This window comes from Oreochromis aureus, linkage group 4, assembly GCF_013358895.1.
Source record: "Oreochromis aureus strain Israel breed Guangdong linkage group 4, ZZ_aureus, whole genome shotgun sequence".
In the NCBI taxonomy this organism is placed as follows: Eukaryota; Metazoa; Chordata; class Actinopteri; order Cichliformes; family Cichlidae; genus Oreochromis; species Oreochromis aureus.
Genome location: NC_052945.1, coordinates 25,727,929 through 25,755,451, shown reverse-complemented (window position 1 = coordinate 25,755,451; position 27,523 = coordinate 25,727,929). Strand labels below are relative to the sequence as shown.

Genomic DNA, 27,523 nt, shown 5'->3' with positions numbered 1-27,523 from the left:
TGGGGGGGGGCTCTTTGGAGTCTTTGTATCTTTTGAATAAAGGCTCCTTTTTACTTTTGTCTGCTTTGCCTGCTTCTACCTCTACCTGCCTTTACCTCTTTTCATCTCCACTCTACATCACAGCTAAACCAATCACTGATTGGAAATATATCTGTATATCCAAAAAACTAAGAGACTCTGTACATCAGTATTATAAATGTGTGATTAAACTTTGCAAATATGAATAGTTTAGGTAGTTACAAAGTTACGAAGCTTAAGTTAGTAGCTTAGTTATTTAACAAGTTACCCAGCGAAGTAATTTAGTTTTTTGGATCTATTAGTATGACCACAGATATAGCTGTGGTCAAGTTTATGTCCACTGAATGTCATGATAATTTTGGGCTTTCAGTGATTTCTTTGGACTCTTCATTTCCCAGGGTGGAGTGATTGTACATCTTTAATAACTTCAAAACAAACAAACAAACAAAGAATTAGCTGTACAAGTTTGAATTTCTTTAGGATTTTCGCTAATCCACACAGGGTGAACAGTATACATAGAGACTGAAATATATACACACACTCCCAGTGATATTTGTTTAAATGACTCTGAGCAAGTTGCACCTCAATCAGAGACCTTCGGTCGCCAACAACAAGACTGTGCTTAAAACCCAGTTCTTTGCCAACAAACCAAATAATTTTAATAAATTGTAGCCGGAATTATGCCACACACTTGTTGAAATTAGTGGTTAAATTTAGTAATAGCAATTTCTGCAGTAACAGAATCATATATGCCTGGATCAATTTGGTTAATAATACAAAATTTAATTTTCTGAAAAAGTAAGATATGAAAAATATTTCAACAGGCATATAAAAACAAAACAAACCACATATTGTATCATAACACCACATACAACATATTAATCTTTACTCTTTATTATATTCATCAACAAATGCCAAAATGCTATGTATTTACCACAATGTAACAACATAATAAAAAAGTTGGTTTGTGCCCTCAAATGTAACAGTCTGGGCTAATATGTGAAAGCCATGAAGTTCTAAGAATTAAACACGGCTAATATCAGAAGTCAGAATGAAGAGCACAACAACTTTCATGAACTCTGAATAGTGTTTAAAAATGCTTGTTCTGTTGGGTTGACAGAGCCGCTGAGGATCATGCTTCTTGGAAAATGTGGTGCAGGCAAGAGCTTGAGTGGGAACACCATCCTCAATAAAACGGTGTTCAGGTCAGAGATGAAGCTGGGCAGCGTCACTGTTCACTGTGAAAAAGAGTCCCGCGTGGTTGGAGATATACCCGTCGATGTGATTGACACACCTGGGCTTTTCAAGAAGGGAAGCAACAAGGAGGACATCATCCGAGAGAATTTTTTCAGATTCTTCTGAAACTCCAGGAACCAGGACCCCACGTCTTTGCATATGTTGTTCCTTTAGGAAGGCTGACTCAGGAAGACCAAGACACCCACATGCTGATTGAAGCAAAGTTTGGCCCAACAGTGTGGGACTACACCATCATGCTGTTCACCCACGGCGATCGCCTGGAAAACAAAACAATAAATGACATCATTACTGAGAGTGACGAGAACCTCCGCAACTTCATACGCAAGTGTAGCGGTGGCTTCCACGTCTTCAACAACAAAACCCCGGAGGGCCAGAAGCAGGTCACAACTTTTACTGAGAAGATCAAGACTCTGGTGGCCCTGAATGGAGGTAGTTACTACAAGACAGAGCTGTATCCTGAGAAGGAGAGGAAAATCAGAAAAAGACAGGAAAGCATCCTTGCAGAGAGACAAGAAGAAATCAGCAAAAAGGAGGAAAATCTGAGGGAGCATTACAAGGATGAAGACCTAAAGAAGATGAAGAGAAAGCTGTGGAGACAAGAGGAGGAAAGGGCAAGAAAAGACGCAGAGGGGGAATTATGCAGCAGGTCTTACCTCATGAAGAGCATCCTGTTACTGGCTGTATTGTGTCTACTGTTATGTTGGGATCTTGGGGTAGCAGCTGAATGGCTTTGTGGAATAGGAATCATTTTAATTGTGGTGTCTTTTAAGATATTTCCAATTATTCCAGGAAAAATACCAGGTCTTACTAAGAAAAAGAAATAGATGAGCTTTTACTGTGTTAGTGATTTATCATTCAAATGTGTGACAGATGATATATCTAACTGATTTAATTAATAAAAATCATTTTCATACAAATTTGTCTGTCCATAATTAGAAAATATTGTCATCTGACATCATCTCATTAATCTCATATTTAATCAGATAACAGAACTGTAAAAATGCTAATGAAAACAATATTTAAAGTACTACACAAAAGTCTCGGCCCACCACTTTTTCTTTATATTTTACTAGGAAAAAAGTAGATGCAAGGATTTGTGGCCATATACATGGAAATACATTACAGAGTTTTAAAATGCTAACGAGTTTGAAAGTCAATATTTGGTACGACCACCTTTATTCTTCGACACAGTCTGAACTCGCTTATGCAGCTTTGTTCTCATTTCTTTAAGTAGTCTTCAGGAATAGTTCTGCAGGCTTCTTGAAGAATATTTAAAGCTGTCTTTGGATGCTGACTGCTTTTTGTTCTGCTCTCTGTGAAGATGATCTCACACTGCTTCAGTGATGTTGATGTCCGGACTCTGGGGAGGTGAGTCCATGACTGATAATGTTTTATTGAGTTTTTCTATCTGAGTATGCTTTTTCTGGATTGGCAATGTGTTTGGGATCATTGTCATGCCATAAAATGACGCATGGATCAAATCTGATGGTACTTTTCTGTGTTCAGATTCCAAATGATTTAACTCAGGAGTTTCACTTTTGGATTCATCACTTCATATGAGCAGTTGCCACTGATTTTCTATTTTTCCAGTTCTTGTGTAATTTGACATACCTCAGTCTTTTTTAGATTTTTTCTTGACATCTTGACAGCCATCTTTTCCACCGAGACCATTTCTGATGTGGCTTCAGTGAACAGTAGATCTCTCAGGTCCTGTGTCAGGTCTTTGCTTTTTTCTTGTTCTTTAAGGAGTTGACTTTCAGATGCTGCTCATCTGGTGTAGATAGTGTTTTTCGGGCTTGAAACAACGTATTCTTTCCTCTACTAGTCCAATTTTTCATCACATTTTTCAACGCAAACTGCATGACATGCCAAGATATACCAAATTGTAATTTAATAGCTCTTTGGGAATCACCCTGTTGGTGCATAAATATTTTTTATGCCTGTTAAACTTTGTTATTGTTGACATTTTTCATAGAGTCAACTAAATAAATAGGAACAGGCTCTGTGCTTTTGACTGGTAGTAACAAAGTGCCTAAAGACAGTTGTTTGTTTTTGTCAATACAATACTGGCTCATCACTTATGTTAAGTATCTTTTTTATGTTTAAATAATTCATAGGTCAGTTTTATGTGGCTTAACAAATAAAAAAGTATTCCTCTGAAAATGGTCAGGTAACAGGAGTGGACTGAAAATAAATGAAAGTCTGAAGGCAAAATATACATAAAAATATAAATTTATGAATAAATTGAATGTTTTTGGTCCATTGTGGTTTCACTTGACACTAATATAACAATGGAAATGGCTTGTGTGAATAAAAGAAAGAATGACAAGACTAAAAATACAAAAGACAAATTAATTTTGGAGAAATAATCATTTGAACTTCATCAGAAAGCAGCTGTTTTTAAATGCCAGGCCTTGCTTACCTTTCTAATGTGACAAGTAGTCTGATCATAGTCAGTATATCCTCAGTGAACTGAAGTTGGACACTACAGAGACCTCTGGTGGTTGTTTAACTCTAAGCTCTGACTTGGGAGTCTTTAAAATCAGGTCTTAAGGTGCCTTTGCAAGGAGGTAAGTGCCTTTCTTTCTTTCTTTCTTTCTTTTTTTCTTTTAACTGAAGGAAAGCTATTGTGTACATTGATATATGATAAACATTATACATTTAAGCAATTAGCAATGGATAAAGTCTATCGAGACAGGTGGGATTGAGAGTCCCCCTGGCATTTTGTCTTGGCCTATTATGTTGTGGGTCAAATTGACCTATTTTGAAATGTTAAAAAAATGTAAAATAAATAATAGCTAAAAGCATTTTTTTAATATGAATCTTGCTTGGCTTGTTTATGTTACATAGATACTTATCATGTCAATTTGAACTTGTAGTCAAAGTGGGGGAAAAGGGTTTGAAGTGTCAAATACTATTTGTTTCTTTGCAGCTGGGAGACATACTTCACCACAAAACACACACACCTTATTGACCTTATATAAAGTGTGAGAATGCAGGTGTTATTATGACTTTTGATGGGAACCTTTTCTGTTCCCAAAGACAAAAACTCCACCCACTGCAGCTACATATGATATACTCACCTGTTTTACAAAATGAGCAGCAGGAGTAAACAGCTGACACTCCTGGAGGCTCAATTTGATCACAGAGGAGGATGAAGATGAGGTCAATTCAGAATCTTATGATTCTGATTATGAACCAAACTGGTATTCATATCCCTGCAAGCAAGACACTCACATCAAAGAATAGTGAAATATAGTGGTCTTCAGCCTCAAATGTACATCAAGCAAAACTATCAGCACAAAACATAATTAAAAATATATATATTTTCAGCTTTTTCATTAAAAATGTGATTCAAATGTATCATCCAATAATTAGAAAGTGTTACCATAGCATTAAAGATTCTCCTCAGGTAACTAGGTAAAGTAACTGTAAAAATGCTAAGAAAAAAATAGTGGCAGGATTAAAGTGCTATTGCAAGCTATGAGATGATATGGTCCATTGTTAAATTACTTCACAGCAATATGTAGTCATGTCTCGCTTATCAGTAACTGCAGAGTACCGAGCATCCTCTGGTATTAACGTCAACATAAAAATTGTGTTCCAGGAGCTTCATGACATGGGTTTCTGTGTTAAGCAGGAAAAAAACATTGAATTCAACATTTACTGTGTTACTCCTTTTTTTAATGATTGTGACTGTAATTGATCAAGAAAGTTATTTTAGTTAAAAAAAAAAAACAATATGTTAAATGTAAAACTTATAAATTGTATCAATTAAATGCATAAAAAATAGGGTGTTTTGTGGTTCAAGCACAGCTCATTTCTTTATAGGAATATTCACTGAAATATGTGCAAACAGACAGTATGCTTATTATTACCTTACAATATAAAGTGCCTTGAGGCAATTGTTGTTGTTGTGATAATGCACTTAAATAAATAAAAATGAATTGAATTGAAATATATAACCAATCCATGTTTGATAGCGTTCCGTACTGTAAAAGTGAAAACGTACAGGCTCTGAAATGTACTCAAAGTATGAAAGTAAAAATAAGCTCCTTAGAGCACAATTCAACTAATCGTATTTGTACAAAGGTAACTGAACCTTGGTATATTATATTAATATAAGAATAAAATACTATTAGTACATGATAATAAAAAAATTTCACATTTAATTCTAATGAATGTACTTTGACTGAATATGTTACATAGGACACCTGCAGTGAAAAGGGAGTTTAAAAAATAACTGTTTTCTGTTGCCTAGATTGTGGGTGAAAGTAAAATGAGTATACTCGGGGGTTAAAGTGAAACTCAGTAGGTGAGGGATCTTAAAGTCTGTGTACTGGCTCAGCATAGGTGAAAAAACCACAACAAAATCATTTCTAATGTGAGCTCCAGTAGATTTTCTTAGTGCATGCTGTGATCAGCACACTGTACTGCCACAGTTTTTTTTTTAATACAGTTCTTCTACCATAAGACTTGTAAAAATCAGCTACTCTTTGTTTTCTTAGAAGAGTTTTTAAGTGTTTTTGTGGCTATTTTGTTGACTCCATTTACATTTAGGAGAATTTCACCTACTTCACTGAAGAGGTGTGCCACCCTGCCTAGACATCTTGGCTTTCCTTTACTATTACTATTAAATAAGTTAATAAATTCACGTCTAAATAACTAAAAGGCAAGATTTATAAAGTTATCATAGGCCAATTCTGACCGGTCACAACAGTTCATTTTACATAAAAAATTAAATCGGAGTAACCACATTATGGTTCAGAGGTTGCTCAGATGAAGAAACTTTCGCTCAGTTTGCAGCCTTTACATGCTCCTTTAATGTGGATGTATCTTGTTACATGGATATGGAGAGAAATATGCATAGGCTACTGGGTAGTTGAGGCACAAACGTGACGTTCAGCCCCAGTGTAAAACTGAGACATATAATTTTCCACTGTATTTCTCAAATAAATTAGACGGGGTTTTTTTTCTAAATAAACAGATCAGGTCTTGGCCACTTTACTGGAAAACATAGATTTACCAATTACAGACACTACACAGTAGCCTGCTACACGCTCAAATGTCCTTGGTTATTTATTATGCTAACATTAATGTTAGCCTGCTTTAATTAGAGAAAGGACAATTAGCATCAGTGTTATTCCACATTTCTTGGGTTATATTTATATTCAAAAATATAAAGAGATTAGTTAGCATATGTTTGGTCCAGAGGATGATCCACAGTGATGTTGTGTTCTGCAGCCGAGCACTGAATGACTTTTCCCACCAGAAGATCGTCCAGCATGTAGCAGCAGATTATTATATAGGCAACTGTGTACTGTCTGTAATTGGTAAATCACATTTTCTGCTGTATTTAGAAAAAGGAACCATCACTTTATTTGAATAAATGAATAAACAAAATGCAGGTATATGGAGGAAACTCAGATGTCCCAGTTTTACACTGGGACATGAACACAGCATAAGTTTGCGGATCTCGGCGAAGCTGGCAGTGTGAAATTTGTCTCAAAATTATACATATTATACACATTTGTAAATCATACCGTACGTGCACTTGCAACCGTTTTGAGGTTTCTCTCCATATATAAATAGCGACTGTAAATGTCAGTTTAAATCGTCTTACCTGTAAAACTTGCCGTCTTTACCGGAAGTCAATGTACACACCTTAACGGGTGGGAGTGTTTATTTTTTCCAGTGTAACTGAAAAGTTAAGTTTCATTTTCCTGTTCTGGAAAATCATGTGTTATTTAGTCGGCGACAGAGGTAAGTCCCTACTCCGGTGTTTCACCTCTCTGTTCTTTTTAAAACAAGTTGTGTTTTTATACATGGATAATGGATGTATGATTACTAGAACTGATGCATAGATGTCTGACTATTTGCTCTCCTGTGGTTGCTGCTGTTTTTGACCTCATTGTTATTGTAATTACAGAATGTAACTTTGTTTACACACACACACACACACACACACACACACACACACACACACACACACTCTATATATAGGGGGGATTTATGTATACAGTGGATTTGTTGATTTGGATAGTGATAGCAGTTAAGTCTAAACGGCTAAACTATATGGATAATATGGATAAAAGTACCGAGACTTCATCTTTGTATTCAGATGTTTTCAGTCTCATTGCCTACACAGGCAGTTTTTCCTTCCTTCCTTAGTCTGTCACCCGCAGAGGAACAACAGAATTATTTACAATTAGACTAAAATGTTAAAAGCTAATAGAAAATGCAAGATTTATCTCATATAAAAAATGCCACATAGTGTGGTGCATTTTTTATAAACAATAACAACAACTTTTTTTATTTATCTGTGTTGATAGATTACAATTACAAAATGGAGAGCAGTCTGTTCCCAGAACTTTTTTGGAAAAAAGACAAGGACAACGAAAAGGAAGAAGGAAGAACTAGCCATAAGAAAAGAAAGAGAGTCACGGATGATAAAGATGAAAAGAGTAAGTCCTTCGGGTCATTTTACCCTGAAGATCTATTTATTAAAATATATTTCTGTGTAAGCAGTAGAATTTTTCTGAAGCTGTTGAAGTTGCAGGCTATAATGAGACATGACAGTTTTGAGGGTTTCCTATTCTTTATTGTCCTCCTAGTTGTTTAAATGCATATGTATATATATATGCATGCGTGAATTCTTCACAAGTCAAGACTACCTAAATGAAACTGCCTTTCTTTTGTTCCTTCAGATAAAGACATGCATAATTACATTAAAATGATTTTACGTGATTGCATGATTTTGGCAGATATAGATTTAGGAAACTCTCCAGGGATCTTAGCATCGCATCATACCTTCACTGGAGAATATTTTTGGCTTTATTAAAATAAAAATTTAAGGGAAAAAAACCCCCAAAAGATTGTTGGAAAATGGAGCAAACTGATGTATTTCAAGTTTTCATCCAAAGTGACAATAAGACAGGCAACATTTTCACTTCAATTAGGCAGCATCATCTAATGAAGAACCAGCTCCACAGCATGTCTTTTGTCCTGTCTCCCTCCCTCACCCCAACTGGTCGTGACAGAATGGCTGACCCTCTCTGTGCCTGGTTCTGCCCGAGTCTTCTTGTTAAAAAGTTTTTCCTTGCCACTGTCACCAAAGTGCCTGCTCATAGGGGGTTATCTGATTGTTGGGGTTTTCTCTGTATTATTGCAGGGTCTGTATCTTCCAATATAATGCATTGAAGTGACTGTTGTTGTGATTTGGTGCTATATAAATAAAAATGAATTGAATTATAAATATTTGCATTATCACAACTATTACAATGAAAGTAGGAAATACTCCCACAACTGGCATCTCTCTTTATACAACTTCTAGAATTGCAAATTAATAGTACATTGTACATTGACCATGAAAATATATGCACAATATTTTTTAAATGGAGAAATTACTTCTTCTTTTATTGGTGTTGCAAAAAACAGACCTCTGGCGTGTAAAATGTGGAACCAAAAAGGGTTGGATGGATGTAGAGAAGTTGAGAAAAGGTACGTGCATACAGTCTTACCAGTCTTTCCTTTTCTATGTTGTACATACAGTGAAATATATAAATAAATAAATCAATAAATAATTTTTCATGAAAATGATTAATTTTTTCTTTATAACTATAGGTAAGGATTGTATTGAGTTTGAAGGCTCCTTTTACAGTCCACCTGAGTTTGAGAAGCTTGCAGGAAAAGACTCATGTAGAAAATGGAAGTCATCTATTTACCACAAGAAAGCTCCTCTGCACTTTTGGTTCAAGGTACTTTTTTTTTTTTTTTTTTTGCTTTTCTATGAATCTACAAAAATCAGATTTCACTAAATAAACTGCTGAATTAACTTATCACAGAAAGGTTACCTAACCACTACAGGATATAGACAAAAGAAAAGAAAAAGACAATCATCAGACCTTGAGTCCCAGGAACTCTTCACAGGTTTGTCTGCTCTTTCTTCGATCTGTGCCTCAAAACCAGAGAATGTTTGAGAATATGAACCAAAAGCATGCAAACATTATTATATTATTTTTAATAACCTCTTTCAAAACTTCAGTAGTTTTGACAAATACCCTACAGGAGTTGAGAAAAAACAGAGTGTTTGCATAGAAAAAAAACTCTATTCTATTCTATTTGCATAGAAAAACACTCTGTTGCAATTCTCTGTATCTAGGCCTTCAACTTTCCCTCATCCAACGCCTGCAACTTGTCCAAAATTACACGTCTTTTAAGCGGCACCAGAAGACATAATCATATTACATCTGTCTTAGCCAACCTTCACTGGCTCCCTGTCAAATACCGTATCGTTTTTAAAATCCTTTTGTACACTTTTAAAATTTTACTTGGCGCCCAGCTACTTAACCCTAGAACACTATCGCTATAAATAGTAACACAATCACTAATGCCGGGTGATTTTTACCCGATATAATATAACCAATAAAAAGTAATCAAATATATCAAAATATGACAACACATGACAAATTAGAGTGGTCTTCTTTTACTTTCAACTGTGCCATGTCTAACAAAATGAAAAAAAAACCCCTCCTAAAACAAAATAATGACTCTGGAAAGCTGGTCTTTGGTCCACCCATTCCTGGGACATTTGAGACTTCCCTGGTGAAGGCACAGGCTCCTTGACATGCAAACAGCTGCAGGAGAGAGAAATCATGTAAATGTATTTGCTCGGGTGTAAATCACCCGGTGATAGTGTTCTAGGGTTAATCGATCTCCTTGACCTATATATCCCCCAAGAGAGCACTTAGATCCTCTAACCAATGGCTCTTAGTGCAACCAATTTCCAGATGGAAGACTAGGGGGGGGGGTTGCTTTTGCTATTGCTGCACCTAAACTTTGGAATAGCCTGCCGATTGATGTCCGTGCATCGGAATCCATTCAATATTTCAAGTCACGTTTAAAAATCCAGCTGTTTAAACTAGCCTTCGAAACAAATTAGATTTTAACTTCTACCTGGTTCGCGCTTGTGCCACGCCACTTACCTGTAATTATTCTGTAATGATAACTGTATTTTCTTTGTTCTTCTATTGTTGTAATCCCGCAATGCGGCACTTGTGTGGAAATTGAATTGAAGCTGAGAAAAAGTAACAAAAATCTCAGTGTACATTGTCTGTGAAGGTTCTCAGTCATCCAGGTCATCGTAGTCAAAGGAGTTTGCAAAGAAAAGCGTCTGGACTTCTTTAAGTTGCTTGAAGACGTTTCACCTCTCATCCGAAGCTTCTTCAGTTCTAAGGTCAAATGGCCGAGAGTCCCAGATTTAAACCCAGTGGGAGTATCCCCAAGGAGGACAAAGGACCCCCTGGTGATCCTCTAATCACATGCGCCAAGGTGTGAAAGCGGGTGTGGGACCTAATCAGCCAGGGTTTGGGTGAGCTCATTGTGAAACCTGGCCCCACCTTGTCATGTGATTCCTGAGGTCAGATGGCCCAGGATGTGAGTGGGCGTTAAGGCGTCTGGGAGGAACTCAAAACTGGATTATAGATGGCAGACAGTTGGTGTCGTAAACCACCGCCTCTGTTCAAAGATGGTCGCTCACAGTGGACATAGATGGCCTCTTTCACTCCTCTTTCAAACCATCTGTCCTCTGTCCAAAATGTGAACATTGGCATCCTCGGAATAAAGGTCACTCTTCCGAGGATGCCAATGTTCACATTTTGGACAGAGAGGACAGATGGTTTGAAAGAGGAGTGAAAGAGGCCATCTATGTCCACTGTGAGCGACCATCTTTGAACAGAGGCGGTGGTTTACGACACCAACTGTCTGCCATCTATAATCCAGTTTTGAGTTCCTCCCAGACGCCTTAACGCCCACTCACATCCTGGGCCATCTGACCTCAGGAATTCACATGACAAGGTGGGGCCAGGTTTCACATGAGCTCACCCGAAACCCTGGCTGATTAGGTCCCACACCCGCCACACACCTTGGCGCATGTGATTAGAGGATCACCAGGGGGTCCTTGTCCTCCTTGGGGGGATACTCCCACTGGGTTTAAATCTGGGACTCGCCATTTGACCTTAGAATTGAAGAAGCTTCTCGGATGAGAGGTGAAACGTCTTCAAGCAACTTAAAGAAGTCCAGACGCTTTTCTTTGCAAACTCCTTTGACCTCAGTGTACGTTGTAATATTTTAAATATTTCTATCTCTTGAAAGAACGCAAGGAAGATCATGATGAAGATGAGGATGGAGAAGAGGATGATGAGGATATGGATGAAGATTATGTATGGGACAATGAGCAGGGCACTAAGAAAAATGAAGATAAAAAAGCTACACAGATTTATATCTCTTCTGAAGAAGAAGAAAGCGAGGAAGATCCTGTTGAAGATGAAGATGAGGATGGAGAACAAGAAGATGAGCATATGGATGAAGATGATGTAGGTAACGATGAGCGTAGCACTGAGGATGATGAGGATGAAGAAAGTGATAATGGTGAGGATGAGACTGTGCCTGCTGTTGCCTCTAACCATACTGACAGCAGTGGTATCAAAGGTGACATTTCTGATATATTTCCTATTGGTATGTTAGGATGACAAAGACCTTGTTTGTGTATGAAAATAACTCTACTTCTTTTTTCAGAGAGAGTAACACCTACAATTCCAACACCTGGAAAACATGCATTAGAGATGAAAGAAGTAAAGGGTATCGTTAACATCCTTCCTGAGGCAAGATAGATTATTTTATTTAAATGTTTCACTGTACTTTACATTGCTGGAAGTTTTGAATATGTCACTGATTTGAGATTACTCTATACCAGCACCGTCATCAAGCTAGAAATGTGGCAAATACTATTGTTCAACATGACATACAAAACATATTACAAATGTACGCTTTTACCCAATACAGTCCAGTTATTCACAATAAATTCTAATATAGTCATCATTGTGTTTAAAACAGAAGACTAGACATCATTCTGACATGCCAAGATCTGAAGTCAGTGGAAATAACAAAGATGTGGCAAAAAACACAGCAATCAAACAGCAAAATGTTAAGAAACAACCTGAAGAGAAACTGAGTGAGTTGTTCAAACACTAAAAGCACTTGAATGTTGTGTCGAACTTCTATTTTGTGTGTTTTTTGTTGAAGTAGAAGAAAAACAGTTTCAATCTATTTTCTACCAAGTTTACAGGGTCGTCCTTCTTTAAAATTCGGATTATGTGAGATGATGTGGGTGTACCTTTAATTTGGCTCAGTTCTGAAATGATAATTGATCTTCTCCAAACAATGAGTGAAATCCTTCAAAACACTGGTTTGATTGTGCAAAAATTAGGAGCTTTTCTTATTTTATGCACTTTCGAAGTGAAGGAGCAGCGATTCTACTGTTAGCCCCTCCCGGATGGCTGAACTTCTCACCCTATCTCTAAGTGAGAGGCCAGACAACCTTTGGAGGAAGCCCATTTCTGCCACGAGATACTTAAACTCTTCCACTTGGGGCAGGAACTCGTCCCTGACCCGGAGTGGACACTCCACCCTTTTCCGGCTGAGGACCATGGCCTCAGAATTGGAGGTGCTGATTATCATTTCCACCTCTTTACGCTCGGCTGCGAACCGTTCCAAAGCGAGCTGGAGGCCATCACCTGATGAAGCCAACAGAACCACATTATCCACGAAAAGCAAAGATGAGACTCTGAGACCGCCCAAGTGAAAGCCTTCTGCCACTTGGCTGCGCCTAGAAATTGTGTCCATAAAAATTACAAACAGACTCGGTGACATCACCCACCAGGAACGAGTCCGACTTATTCCCGGCTATGCGACCCAAGCTCTTGCAATGGTTTTATCAGGATCGAATGGTGGGTAGCAATGGGCCAGACACCCCATACTCCCGGAGCACCCCCACAGGACACACAGAGTGGCATGGTCGCATGCCTTCTCCAAGTCCACAAAACACATGTAGACTGGTTGGGAAAACTCCCATGCACCCTCAAGTATCCTTGAGAGGATAAAGAGCTGATCCAGTGTTCCACGACCAGAACGAAAATCGCATTGTTCCTCCTGTATCCAAGGTTCGACTAACGGACAGACTCTCCTTTCCAGCAGCATGGCATAGACTTTCCCAGGGAAGCTGAGGAGTGTGATTCCCCTATAGTTGGAGCACACCTTCCAGTCCCCTTTCTTAAAGATGGGAACCACCACCCCGGTCTGCCAGTCCAGGGGTACTGCCCCTGATCTCCACACAGGTCCTCGAAGTATTCCTTCCACCGCCCGACAGTTTTCTCAGTTGAAGTCAGCAGTGCTCCACCTGCACTATACATAGTGCGAGTAGAACTCCGCTTTCCCCTCCTGAGTCACCTGATGGTTTGCCAGAATCTCTTGGAGGCAGTCTGAAAGTCTTTTTCCATGGCCTCTCCGAACTCCTCCCACACCCGAGTTTTTGCTTCAACTACTGCCTGCACCGTGTTCCGCTTGGCCCGTCGGTGCCTATCAGCTGCCTCCGAAGCCCCCCAGGCTAACCAAGCCCGATAGGACTCCTTCTTCAGCTTGGTGGCTCCCTTCACCTCTGTTGTCCACCATTTGGTTCGGGGATTACCACCACAACAGGCACCAACCACCTTGTGGCCACAGCTCAGTGCAGCAGCTTTGGCTATGGAGATGCTGAACATGGTTCATTCGGACTCAATGTCCCCAGCAATGTTCCCTCTAAGCTGCGCACGTGCGCAATTGCGCACTGCTGGCACGGTCTCTGCGCACAGAAAATCTGTGTTGCGCACAAAAAAAATTAGACTGAATTGAAATTAAAATTAATACTTTAACAATTCTGTTTTGCAGTGTTGGTCAGTGAGTGACTGGCTGCTCCCATATTGTATTAGAACGATGCTACCTTATCCTATAGTCCAGCCAATAGTGCGATTTACATTTGTATATACGCAGCTAATCAACGTGGCTGACAGGCTATGACAGCGTCCTTATGTGCCGACACCGGTGTTTTAGCTGGCAAAGCGGCGTGGCTGACGTGGAGTGAAGCCACGTTAATGACAACATTTACAACCATTGGAGATGTGAGCAGGACAGATGGAACAATTGACGGAAAAAGTGTGGACTTTATACCAGTTTTTAAATTGTGTTGATAGGCCACGTAAAACCAGAGTTATGATTAAAAAAAAATATGCAGTGTTTGGTTTTCTTCATGAATACTGTCGTTGTTTATATTTACTGCGGGAAGAAACGGTAAAAAAGGCGTTTTATAAGAAAAAAGGCTCGAAAGCACTCTCCGCCTGTGAGCAAAAACAAAACCAAAAACCCCCCACCCTTTCCCATTGGTCGAAAAAAGTACCGTGTCAACCAATCAAAAAATGATATGGCAACGTGGCATCTAGTTGTTAAGAAACGGGGGGAAGTTTTAGGAGTGACGGCGGTGTTCTGAGATGTGAGAGATTTGAGACGTTTAGCGCAAATCTTGTGTAGCTAGTGTGTAGTTAGTGTGTAGTGTAGTTTTGCTGTGTGTGTCAGAACAATGACGCGACTGCTGAATGTTACAGGTGTTACAGGAGTGATACATCTCCTGTTGTCAGGCCTGCAGGTATCAGGCTGTTGTTCTCCTTTATCTCATAGGGGACAGAAATAATTTTTTGGAGTGGCACAAATGATTTGTGTGGCATCAGATTTGATGCAGAACAACTGAATGTTCTGTAAATAGTTTGAAATGTTTATTTAAAAATGCCTTGGCTGCATTTAAAAAAAAATAGCTGCAAAAAACTTTGTTTGCCAAACTGAGTTACTTTTTTGAAGAAGTAACTATATAATTAATTGCCCAGCATTGGTCATTATATACTGTATTTGGCAGACAGAGTTACAGGACTCTCTCCCAGACCACAGACTCATAATACAAGTCAGAGCTTTTTTTAAAAAGAAAGAAAGTTGTGTTTTCAAAATTGGAGTTCAAGTTATTTTTACTTCCAATAGTGTTAACATACTACACAGGTCATGAACAGGATGTTTTTTAAATTTTCATTGTAAGTGGGCTAAAGCAGTTAATTAAAAGTAGTCTAACATAAATGTAAATGTTGTAATTTGATTATTTTAATAAACCATGTAACTTGGATGGATTAGATGCTGGCGTGACCACAGTGCACACGTCTGATGTCGCTCACAGTGGTCCAAGGGATCACTCAGAGAGTTTGTGTGTTCGCTCAGACACGTGAAAAATTAGAGGGAACATTGGTCCCCAATCTCTCTTGGAATGCTGTTGAAGCTCTGCGGGGGTGTGCGTTGAAGATCTCGCAGACCCAGGCCTCTGCTAGGCATTCTGAGCACACCCTCACTATACGTTTAGGTGTGCCAGGTCTGTCCAGCATCCTCCCCTGCCACCTGATCCAACTCACCACCAGGTGGTGATCAGTTGTCAGCTCAGCCCTCTCTTTACCCGAGTGTCCAGAATATATGGCCTTAGGTCTGATGATACGATTACAAAATCGATCATCGACCTGCGGCCTAGAGCATCCTGGTGCCATACGCACTTATGGACACTCTTATGTTCGAACATGGTGTTTGTTATGGCCAAACTGTGGTTTGCACAGAAGTCCAACAACAAAACAGCGCTCGGGTTCAGATCCAGTAGGCTGTTCCTGCCAGTCACACCCCTCCAGGTCTTGCTGTCGTTGCCCACGTGAGCATTGAAGCCTCCCAGTAGGACAACAGCTGTCCAACTGCTCATTAATGAAAAAGTCTAATCAGCCAATCCCATGACAGCAACTCAATACGGACACGGAGACATGGACAAGATGATCTGCTGAAGATCAGACTGAACATCAACATGAAACTAATTCTAATAATCCCAAAGTGCACATGCTCATATTTTAATCACTTTTCCTTTTTCAGAAAAGACAACAACAAGCACAATTTCAATACCTGGGAAACCTGCACTAAAGATGAAAGAAGCTAATGGTATCGTTAAAAGCCTTCCTGAGGTAAGATGGAGGAATTTTCTTTAAAATCTTTTACAGCACGTTACAGTGCTGGTAGTTTCCACCCTCATGAAAATACAGCTGATTCAAGATTACTTTTATCTTTTAATCCAGCATTGTCATCAGGTCGAAAATGTAATTTTAATTTAGCTAATACTATGGTTCCACATAAAAAACAATTTACCAAATGTTTAAGTTTTTACCTTTATAATGTTAAACATAGTACTGGTTACAAATCACTGATTACCCTTAAACGAAATTAACAATTTTAATAATTTCATCAAAGTATTCTTTCCTGTTTGGCCATCATTGGAAATCTATATTTAATTAATAATATGATAATCAATAAAGACAATATGTTAAATGCTGGAATGTAGAAATGATATTCATTTAAATGGATGAAATACACAGTATTGCTCAAAGGTATTGTAACATATAAGTCAATATTTTTTATGATTCCTTTTATTCTTCAGCACAGTCTGATCTTTCTTTGTCACCTTTCTTGACATTTCTTGAAGTAGTCTTCAGGAATAGTTCTCCAGGCTTTTTGAAGGACATTCAAAGCTCTTCTTTGGATGTTGGCTGCCTTTTGTTTTGTTTTCTGACAAGATGATCCCACACTGCTTCACTAATGTTGAGGTCCAAGCTGTGGGGCGGCCGATCCATGACTCACAGTGTTCCATTGTGTGTTTCTCCTTCATTTTCAACCAGTGTCACACACTTGAACATGTGTTTCAAACTGATCTTGTTTAAAATTCCTTTCAAAATAAAACTGTCTGTTATTTTCCCAGTCAGCTTTTACTCCATCCAAACTTACCTCAAAATAAAGATTAGTGATAGTAGTGTTTTAACTTAAGCGCTTGCTCATAGGGTCGTCTAATTGTTGGTGTTTTCTCTGTATTATTGTAGGGTCTTTACAATATAAAGCAACTTGAGGTGACTGTTTTTATGATTTGGTGCTATATAAATAGAAATGGATTAAACTTCATTTTGCTCAAAATGATTTTCATAATAAAACTGCATATTATTTTCCTGGTCTACTTTTACTCTATCAAAACTTACCATTCAAAAGAAATAATAAATAAGGATACTAATATATAATTGGCTATCTTTGCAACAGAAGGCTAGACATCATCCTGACACGACAAGACCTGAAGTCATTGGAAATATCAGAGATGTGGCAACAAACACAGCAATCAAACAGCTGAATGTTAAGAAAGAACCCAAAGAGGAACTGAGTAAGTTGTTCAAACACTAAAAGCACTTGAATGTTGTGTTGAACTTCTATTTTGTGCATTTTTGTTGAAGTAGAAGAAATCCAGTTTCAATCTATTTTCTTTTCTCTCTTTCTATTGTCTGCTGTTCCTTCTATCTGTACCTCAAAACCAGAGAACTTTTGAAAATATGAATCAAAAGCATGCAAACATTGTAGTATTATTTTTAATCAGTTGTTTCAAAACTTTAGTTTAAAAAAATACACCAATGAAGTTCAGAAAAAGGAGTATGCATTAGCTTAGAAGTAGTTATGAAAATCTCAGTGTACATGGTAATATTTTAAAAATTTATATTTCTTTTGGATAAGAACACAAGGAAGATCGTGTTAAAGATCAAGATGAAGATGAAGAACAAGAAGATGAGCATATGGATGAAGATGATGTTGGTGATGATGAGCTTAGCACTGAGGAAGATGAGGATGAAGAAAGTGATCATGGTGAGGATGAGACTGTGCCTGCTGTTGCCTCTAACCATACTGGCAGCAGTGGTATCAAAGGTGACATTTTCAATATATTTCCTATTGGTATGTTATGATAACAAAGACTTTGGTTGTGTATGAAAAAAACACTTCTTCTTTTTTCAGAGAGAGTAACAAGTACAATTCCAACACCTGGAAAACATGCATTAGAGATGAAGGAAGTAAAGGGTATCGTTAACATCCTTCCTGAGGCAAGACAGATTATTTTTATTTAAATGTTTCACTGTACTTTACATTGCTGGAAGTTTTGAGCATGTCACTGATTTGAGATTACTCTATACCAGCACCGTCATCAAGCTAGAAATGTGGCAAATACTATTGTTCAACATTACATACAAAACAAATTACAAATGTACGCTTTTACCCAATACAGTCCAGTTATTCACAATAAATACTAAAATATTCCTCATTGTTTTTAAAACAGAAGACCAGACATCATCCTGACATGCCAAGATCTGAAGTCAGTGGAAATAACAGAGATGTTGCAACAAACACAGCAATCAAACAGCAAAATGTTAAACAACCTGAAGAGAAACTGAGTGAGTTGTTCAAACACTAAAAGCACTTGAATGTTGTGTCGAACTTCTATTTTGTGTATTTTTTGTTGAAGTAGAAGAAAAACTGTTTCAGTCTATTTTCTACCAAGTTTCAGGGTCGTCCTCTGAACCTCTGATTATGTGAGATGAGTGTGGGTGTACCTTTAATTTGGCTCAGTTCTGAAATGATAATTGAAGTTCTCCAAACAATGACTGAAATTCTTCACAACACTGGTTTGATTGTGCAAAAATTAAGAGCTTTTGTTACTTTATGTCAGCATTTACAATTGTTTTAGCACACGTGCACACACATCTACTATAGTAGTTTTGTTTGCAGTTTGAATAAATATTATTTCCCCATGTCTTTGTATTCAAAACAGATCAGGTGTGTTCTGTGACGAATAGTTTTACTTTCCCAAAGACACTAACTAGCCATTTGATTTGGTATTGCTGTCCAACTGCTCATTAATGCAAAAAATCTAATCAGCCAATCACATGACAGCAACTCGGTGCAGACATGGAGACATGGTCAAGATGATCTGCTGAAGATCAGACTGAACATCAACATCAATCTAATTGTAAAAATCCCAAAGTGTGTATGCTCATATTTTAATCGTCTTTCTTTTTTCAGAGAAGACAACAACCGACACAATTTCAACACCCTTGAAACCTGCACTAAAGATCAAAGAAGTAAAGGGTGTCGTTAATAGCCTTCCTGAGGTAAGACTGTTTTATTTTGTTAAAAACTTACCATTCAAAATAAAGATGAATTAAAACACCACTGTCACTAAAGCGTTTGCTCATAGGGGGTCATGTAATTGTTGGTGTTTTCTCTGTATTATTGTAGGCTTTTTACAATATAAAGAACAATGAGGTGACTGTCTTTATAGTTTGGTGTTATATAAATAAAACTGGATTAAACTGAATCTTCCTTAAAATTATTTTGATAATAAAACCGAAAAGTTTTCCCTGATCTACTTTTACTCCATCCAAACTTACCATTCAAAATAAATAATAAATAACGATAATAATATATTCTTGGTTGTCTTTGAAACAGAAGGCTAGACATCATCCTGACATGACAAGATCTGAAGTCAGTGGAAATAACAGAGATGTTGCAACAAACACAGCAATCAAACAGCAAAATGTTAAGAAACAACCTGAAGAGAAACTGAGTGAGTTGTTCAAACACTAAAAGCAATTGAATGTTGTGTCGAACTTCTATTTTGTGTATTTTTTGTTGAAGTAGAAGAAAAACTGTTTCAGTCTATTTTCTACCAAGTTTCAGGTTCGTCCTCTGAACCTCTGATTATGTGAGATGATGTGGGTGTACCTTTAATTTGGCTCAGTTCTGAAATGATAATTGAAGTTCTCCAAACAATGACTGAAATTCTTCACAACACTGGTTTGATTGTGAAAAAATTAAGAGCTTTTCTTACTTCATGTCAGCATTTACAAATGCTTTAGCACATATGTGCATACAGCTAACTACTATAGTAGTTTTGTTTGCAGTTTGAATAAATATTATTTCCCCATGTCTTTGTATTCAAAACAGATCAGGTGTGTTCTGTGACGAATAGTTTTACTTTCCCAAAGACACTAACTAGCCATTTGATTTGGTATTGCTGTCCAACTGCTCATTAATGCAAAAAATCTAATCAGCCAATCACATGACAGCAACTCGGTGCAGACATGGAGACATGGTCAAGATGATCTGCTGAAGTTCAGACTGAACAGCAACATCAGTCTAATTCTAATAATCCCAAAGTGTGAATGCTCATATTTTAATCGTCTTTCTTTTTTCAGATAAGACAATAAGTAGCACAATTTCAATACCTGGGAAACCTGCACAAAATATCAAAGAAGTAAAGGGTGTCTTTAATAGCCTTCCTGAGGTAAGATGGAGGATTTTTCTTCAAAACATTTTACAGCACAGTGCTGGTAGTTTCCACCCTCATGAAAATACAACTGATTTAAGATTATTTTCATCTTTTAATCCAGTATTTTCATCAAGTCGAAAGTGTAATTTTAATATGGCAAATACTAAGGTTCCAAATGAACCCCAGCAGTGGAATGTTTACCTTTACAATGTTAAAAATATTACTGGTCTGCTGCTCTTCTTTGGATGTTGGCTGCCTTTTGATCTGTTCTCTGACAAGATGATCCCACACTGCTTCACTAAAGTTGAGATCTGAGCTGTGGGGCCACCGATACATGAATGATAGTCCCAAAAGGTTGATTCTGTTCATCTGGACGTAGCGTTTTCAGTGGGAGAAATGTTTCATCACTCATCCAAGTGACTTCTTCCAGATTTACTTACCTGGAAGATGAGAATGCATTAAGACATGAGTGACAGTGTTTCATTGTGTGTTTAGAAGCTTTCCAGATGTAGAAGCTAAGTCAGTTGTTTGCCATTGTCATTTTGAAATAAGCAAAGCCTTGCTATCTGGGCAGCAGCATATTTTGTTCCATATTATATTTTTGAAATCAGAAATGTTGTCACATTAAAGATATTTCTAATGTATTTTCAGTCTATGTCACACATCTGAACATGTTTCAAACTGATCTTGTTCAAAATTGCTTTCAAAATAAAACTGCATATTATTTTCCCAGTCAGATTTTACTCCATCCAAACTTACCTTTCAAAATAAGATTAGTGATAGTGGTGTTTTAACTTAAGCGCTTGCTCATAGGGGGTCATCTAATTGGTGGTGTTTTCTCTGTATTATTGTAGGGTCTTTACAATATAAAGCACCATGAGGTGACTGTCTTTATAGTTTGATGTTATATAAATAAAATTGGATTAAACTGAATCTTGCTCAAAATGATTTTCATAATAAAACTGCATATTATTTTCCTGTTTCGCTTTTCTCCATCCAAATTTACCATTCAAAAGAAATAATAAATAAGGCTACTAATATATTCTTGGTTGTCTTTGAAACAGAAGGCTAGACATCATCCTGACACGACAAGATCTGAAGTCACTGAAAATCCCAGAGATGTGGCAAAAAACACAGCAATCAAACAGCTGAATGTTAAGAAACAACCTGAAGAGGAACTGAGTGAGTTGTTCAAACACTAAAAGCACTTGAATGATGTGTTGGTCTTCTATTTTGTGTATTTTTTGTTGAAGTAAAAGAAAACTAAATCCAGTTTTAATCTATTTTCTACCAAGTTTACAGGGTCATCCTATGAACCTCTGATTATGTGAGATGATGTGGGTGTACAGTTAATTTGGCTCAGTTCTGAAATGATAATTGAAGTTCTCCAAACAATGAGTGAAATTCTTCACAACACTGGTTTGATTGTGCAAAAATTAAGAGCTTTTCTTTAATTTATGTCAGCATTTACAATTGTTTTAGCACACATATGCACACACATCTACTATAGTAGTTTTGTTTGCAGTTTGAATAAATATTATTTCCCCACAGATCAGGTGTGTTCTCTAATGAATAGTTTTACTTTCCCAAAGACACTAAACTGCCATTTTATTTGGTATACCTGTCCAGCTGCACATTAATGCCAAAGTCTAATCAGCCAATCACATGACAGCAACTCAATGCAGACATGGAGACATGGTCAAGATGATCTGCTGAAGTTCAGACTGAACATCAAAACATCAAACTAATTCTAATAATCCCAAAGTGTGTATGCTCATATTTTAATCATCCTTCTTTTGTCAGAGAAGACAACAACCGACACAATTTCAACACCTGTGAAACCTGCACTAAAGATCAAAGAAGTAAAGGGTGTCATTAATAGCCTTCCTGAGGTAAGACTGTTTTATTTTGTTAAAAACTTACCATTCAAAATAAAGATGAATTAAAACACCACTGTCACTAAAGCACTTGCTCATAGGGGGTCATCTAATTGGTGGTGTTTTCTCTGTATTATTGTAGGCTTTTTACAATATAAAGAACAATGAGGTGACTGTCTTTATAGTTTGATGTTATATAAATAAAACTGGATTAATCTGAATCTTCCTTAATATTATTTTGATAATAAAACTGAAAAATTTTCCCTGATCTACTTTTACTCCATCCAATCTTACCATTCAAAATAAATAATAAATAACGATAATAAGATATTCTTGGTTGTCTTTGAAACAGAAGGCTAGACATCATCCTGACACGACAAGATCTGAAGTCAATAGAAATTCCAGAGATGTGGCAAAAAACACAGCAATCAAACAGCTGAAAGTTAAGAAAGAACCTGAAGAGGAACTGAGTTGTTCAAACACTAAAAGTTCTGCATTCCTGTTTTGTTGTTGTTGTTGTTATTTTGTGCCTATTATTTTTATCAAGTTTTTTGTAGTCGAGAAAATAAAAATCCAATTAAAAATTGAAAATCTGTAAATTGAAAATCTGTAAATCTGAAATTTAATATGGTGGTGGGGACCAAAATCCTGGTCCCCACAGGGTTGAAGGCATTTTTACACTCAAAATTTTAGTGTCAGTTTTAGTGTCAGGGTTACAATTGGGTTATGGTTAGGTTTAGGGTTAGCCATTCATTTTTGATGGTTAGGGTAAGCAGCTAGGGAAAGCATTATGTCAATGGGATGTCCCCACAAGGATAGCAAACTAGACGTGTGTGTGTGTGTGTGTGTGTGTGTGTGTGTGTGTGTGTGTGTGTGTGTGTGTGTGTGTGTGTGTGTGTGTGTACACAAATGACGATCAAGATGGGGAACTGGCAGTGGAAACAGAGCATATAGATGAAGAGATGACAGGGCCTGAAAATGAAAGAGAGTTTGTAAATTCAGGATCTGATGTCAGTGGAAACCAGTGGTGACCTCAAACACACTAATCAAAAAGCAAGATGGTGAGAAAGGAAAAGAAAAAAAACTGTGTGTGTTTCTTTTGTTTTTTCTCAATATGTTTTCTAAATGTACAGGTCCTTTCTGTGAACCTCTGGCTGTGTCAGATGACCATCAACATAAAGAGGTCCCCTGCTCTGGCCACAGTGTAGCTGAAGTACAATCCATGAGGCCAGAGATGAGGTAAGATGTAGCTGTCATATCATTTAGGCAAAGATTTATAATTTATTCACAGTAGTGAAAGTTTTTTTAACCTCATTTATTTATGCAAAAACAGCTCTACTTGAAATAAGCCCAATATTCCTAAATGTGACAAAAATGTCTTGTTTTGAGAAAAAAAAAAATCTGCCAATAGGGTAAGTAAAAGTTGCTTGGCTATAATCCTTAAAACTAGCAAATGCATCTAACTGATTTATACATTTTAATTAGACAAAACTGTCTAAAGTTTACGATTAACTTAAAAAAATTTGACTTATTACAAGGAAAGACATCCTGATTATTAAAAAAAATCTTTACCTATAATGAGTATTATTCTTTCTTGAACAAGCTGTTTTCAAAAGTTATTTTCTTACTTTAGTGTTTAATTGTGTTTAATTTATTACAGGCCATTACAGGCCTTACTCTTGAACTAGAGTAAGGCCTTTCCATACTCTTGAAATAAGAAAGATAATGTTATTCTTCCAGAATAAGAACAATTATTTTTCTTATTTCAAGAACCACAATCAGAATTGAACCACATAGCAAAATTGTTATGGCCCAGATCTGGCCCACACAATGTGCTTACACATGGCCCACCTACCGCGAAGAATGACGGCCCTTTGGTGGCCCAGATCTGGTTTGCCAGAGGTGGCCCACACATTGGCCAGCACAAGGCCAGTTGCAGACACACCGGTTGTCCTGTGCTGGCCCAGAACAGTTTCAGCTCTGGTTCCAGATGTCAGCCTAATGTGCACCTTAATCAAGCCATGTAATAACAACGTGCCGGAACATAATAGTGCAAAAGTAACATGACAAAACTCTTCAGACTGTGAAGGCCTGATTGATTCTTATATAGCACTTCTCTACTCTCCCAGATTACTCAAAGTGCTCTATACAACATGCCACATTCACACACTTTTTCTAAACTGAATGCTTCGTAACTACATTTGAAGTCTTCACACGCAGACTGGAGGAGGCAGGGATCAAACTACTAACCTGCCGATCAGTAGATGACCTGCTCTACCTCCTGAGCTACAGCCACCCAGTGGTAAACATGAGTAAACCCTCAGGAGGTTTTGGATATAGTGTACACTTACAAACCGGCATTTGAAACGTTGGCTACCATAGCTGTATAGTATTGCAACGTGGCATTTGGGTCTTCTAACTAAAATAGGAAAATAGGAACATAAATAGTGCCATCATTGCCAGACCTGGCCCACATCTGGTTAACATACACTCTGCCATGACACCAGTCAGTCAGAAGTGCCAGCTTGATGCCGGATCCAGGGAAGACCTGTTTTCTATGAGTCTGGGCAACATAAACCAAACCACAATCGAGCCAGATATGGCATGCCATCACATAAAGAGTGGCATCTATGCCAGGCCTGGCCCATATCTGGATGACATACGTCTTATCATGCCAGAAGTCAGCCAGCAGTGCTGGCTTGATACCAGATCCGGGCCAGACCTGCTTGCTTTGTGGGAAGCAGTGTTGGGCAAGTTACTTTGAAAAAGTAATTAATTATAGTTACTAGTTACTTCTTCAAAAAAGTAACTGAGTTAGTAACTGAGTTACAAGATTCTAAAAGTAATTAATTACTTGAAAAGTAACTATTGCATTACTTTAAAAAAAATGTTTAACCCTCTGGGGTGCAGGGTATGATTGGCCCTTTTTGACTACTTTTGATTTGACCTCTACATTTCACCTTTAAAAACTATTTACTTTGTCTTGTTTGGTATCATTCTTTTCAGCACAACCTCGCATGTCTGAATTTACAGTTGTGTTTTCATTTTGACATACTGTATTAGCACAATTGATCTAAAATCAGACAAAAAACATAAAATCTGAGTAGAAAAAGTTATATTTTTTACTGTAACAACCACAAACACGTTTATTGAATCATATTTCATAACTTTAAATGCAAATATAAATTGTCAATTTTAAAATCCTATGTACAAGTTTTGCAAACAACAAAGTTATTTGCAGCCATTTACCTTTTACCCTTTTTTAAAATAACCATTTCAAACTATTTATATAACAATCAGCTGTTCTGCATTAAATAAGATGCCACACAAATTATTTGTGCCACTCCAAAAAAATTATTTCTGTCCACTATAAATGAGAACATCACAGCCCTATACCTGCAGGTCTGACAGCAGCAGGTGTATCACTCCTGTTTTTTACCTGGAGATGCCTCATTGTTCTGACACACAACACAAAACACTAACTACACAAGACAACACACTAACTACACACTCCAAACATGCTAAACGTCACAAATCTCTCACATCTCAAAACTCTCTCTCTCTCTTTTTCTGCTGTCTTTCTTTCTCTCTCTCCCTCTCTCGCCGACACTCCTAAAACTTCCCCCTCTTCCTAAACAACCAAATGTCATGTTCCCATATCATTTTTTGATTGGTCAACATGGTGCATTTTTCCACCAACACGAACGGGCAGTTTTTTGTTTTGTTTTTTTATTTTTTGGTTATAAGCAGAGAGTGCTTGTTAGCGCTGTCCTTAGACAGTAAACGTGACGAAACTATTGGGGAAAAAATGCCGCGTATATATTGTTTATCATGACTCTTGTTTTACTTGGCCTATCAACACAATTTGAAAACTGGTATATATCACCTTTTTGAAGTGGTCATGTGATTGGCTTACCATGACTACTTTATTCTTCCTCAGTCAAACAGCAGCACTCATGCGCTGCTTTGCCCCCCTGAGCTCCAGGTGTTGTGCCAAAAAGTGATTTGTCTGCCAGAAAGTGATTGCCGTCCGCGGGAGCGCGCAGCTGCTTAAAGCTGTAGCACCCAGATTACTTACAGCTACTTCCGTGCAACTGATATAAGAGGCGGTAAGCTGAACACAGCTTCAACCGTGTGTTTGTTGAAAAATAGTAACACGACCGCACCGCATTTTCTTGTTAGTAACGGTAACAGCGTTGTAACGATAGGAATAGTAATTAGTTAGATTACTCGTTACTGAGAAAAGTAACGCCGTTAGTAACTCCATTACTTGTAACACCGTTATTCCCATCACTGGTGGGGAGTAAGGTTAGATTAACTTGCTAGTTTTAATGACCTTAGCCAAACAACTTTTACTTACGCCATTGGCAGATTTTTTTCTCAAAACAACACAATTTTGTCAGATTTAAGAAAATCTGGGTTATTTTAAGTAGAGCTGTTTTTGCTTTGTACCCTGTAACTGGTAAATAAAGCTCAAGATGAGCTGAAATATTTTATTAAGAAAAAGTTAGACATATTTTCCTAGAATGAGCTTAATTTTCTTGTGCAAAACTTGCTTGTTAAGAATATGTTTTCTTTCTAGACAAAATATATGAAAACTAATTCCATAAACAAGCGTTTTTTGACTTGCAGTGTGAACATGTCAGAGGCCCGGTTGCCTGGGCCCTCAGCCAGCTCTGGTTTGAATACAATGGATCTTGATCAACTGAAGAGGGAAAAAATAAAAATGGAAGTAAAGGTTTTAAAATTAAAAGAAGAGTATTACACTTTGAAAATAAAAGAACTTAAAAAATGAGGATTAATGCTTCTGTAAAGCTGACATTGCAGACAATAAATTAAAAGATCGCTGTTTACATTCACAAGCTGACACACGTTATCTGGAGGTTTCTTGAGTAGAATGTTACTTTTGAGAAAAGCTGCAAAATCAAGTGTGCTGCATTTATACACTGTACTTTTTCTTTGCTATGCTCAGGTTTCCTTTAGTATTGTTGATTACCATGTTTTACTTTGTTTGTTTTACATGTTTTTATAATGAAACAGATAGATGGTATTTTCTTCTGTAAAATGTGAATAAACGATATTGATGCTTTTTATCTGTAAATTGTGCAAATGTTATGAAACTGTGTTTCCTTTAGACTTTGCCCAAGCTGTAGTAATAGTTGTAAGAAGTAGCCTTTAAACAGCATCGTGCAATGTCTTGAGCCACAGCTCATTTCTTTATGTTTTGCTTCCAAGGAGCAAGAGCTTTTATAAAATTTGTAAGACAAAAACAATAGATTAGACAATTAGACAAAAAGTTTTTCAT

At 37.4% G+C, this 27,523-nt stretch overlaps 2 protein-coding genes across 9 annotated transcripts in view; both read left to right on the top strand.

Moving 5' to 3' along the window:
• The window catches only part of LOC120439821 (glutamic acid-rich protein-like), a 59,684-nt gene extending 57,310 nt beyond the window's left edge, over nt 1-2,374 (top strand). Inside the window, exon 32 of the mRNA XM_039611055.1 lies at nt 1,139-2,374. Coding sequence (XP_039466989.1) covers nt 1,139-1,380 — 242 coding nt within the window. The 3' untranslated portion in view covers nt 1,381-2,374. The remainder of the gene's footprint in view (nt 1-1,138) is intronic.
• A 4,048-nt stretch (nt 2,375-6,422) lies between these two features.
• On the top strand, nt 6,423-27,309 carry LOC116317935 (DNA ligase 1-like). Of its 8 annotated transcripts, none has more exons than XM_039611059.1 (22): nt 6,423-7,038; nt 7,608-7,739; nt 8,713-8,775; nt 8,899-9,032; nt 9,120-9,204; nt 11,428-11,703; nt 11,851-11,936; nt 12,169-12,286; nt 16,087-16,175; nt 17,293-17,410; nt 17,755-17,943; nt 18,031-18,116; nt 18,350-18,464; nt 19,093-19,181; nt 19,519-19,636; nt 20,268-20,356; nt 21,406-21,523; nt 22,145-22,233; nt 22,361-22,387; nt 22,571-22,661; nt 23,352-23,457; nt 26,851-27,309. In XM_039611059.1, the coding sequence occupies exons 1-22, from the start codon at nt 7,014-7,016 to the stop codon at nt 27,011-27,013; spliced, it is 2,406 nt and encodes an 801-aa protein (XP_039466993.1). In that variant the 5' UTR covers nt 6,423-7,013; the 3' UTR covers nt 27,014-27,309. The 8 variants fall into 8 exon arrangements, with proteins under 8 accessions (XP_039466993.1, XP_039466997.1, XP_039466994.1 ...); XM_039611056.1 differs by having other exon boundaries at nt 6,428-7,038; nt 11,428-11,763; XM_039611058.1 differs by having other exon boundaries at nt 6,429-7,038; nt 11,428-11,763; nt 17,755-17,883.
• The last annotated feature ends 214 nt before the right edge of the window (nt 27,310-27,523 follow it).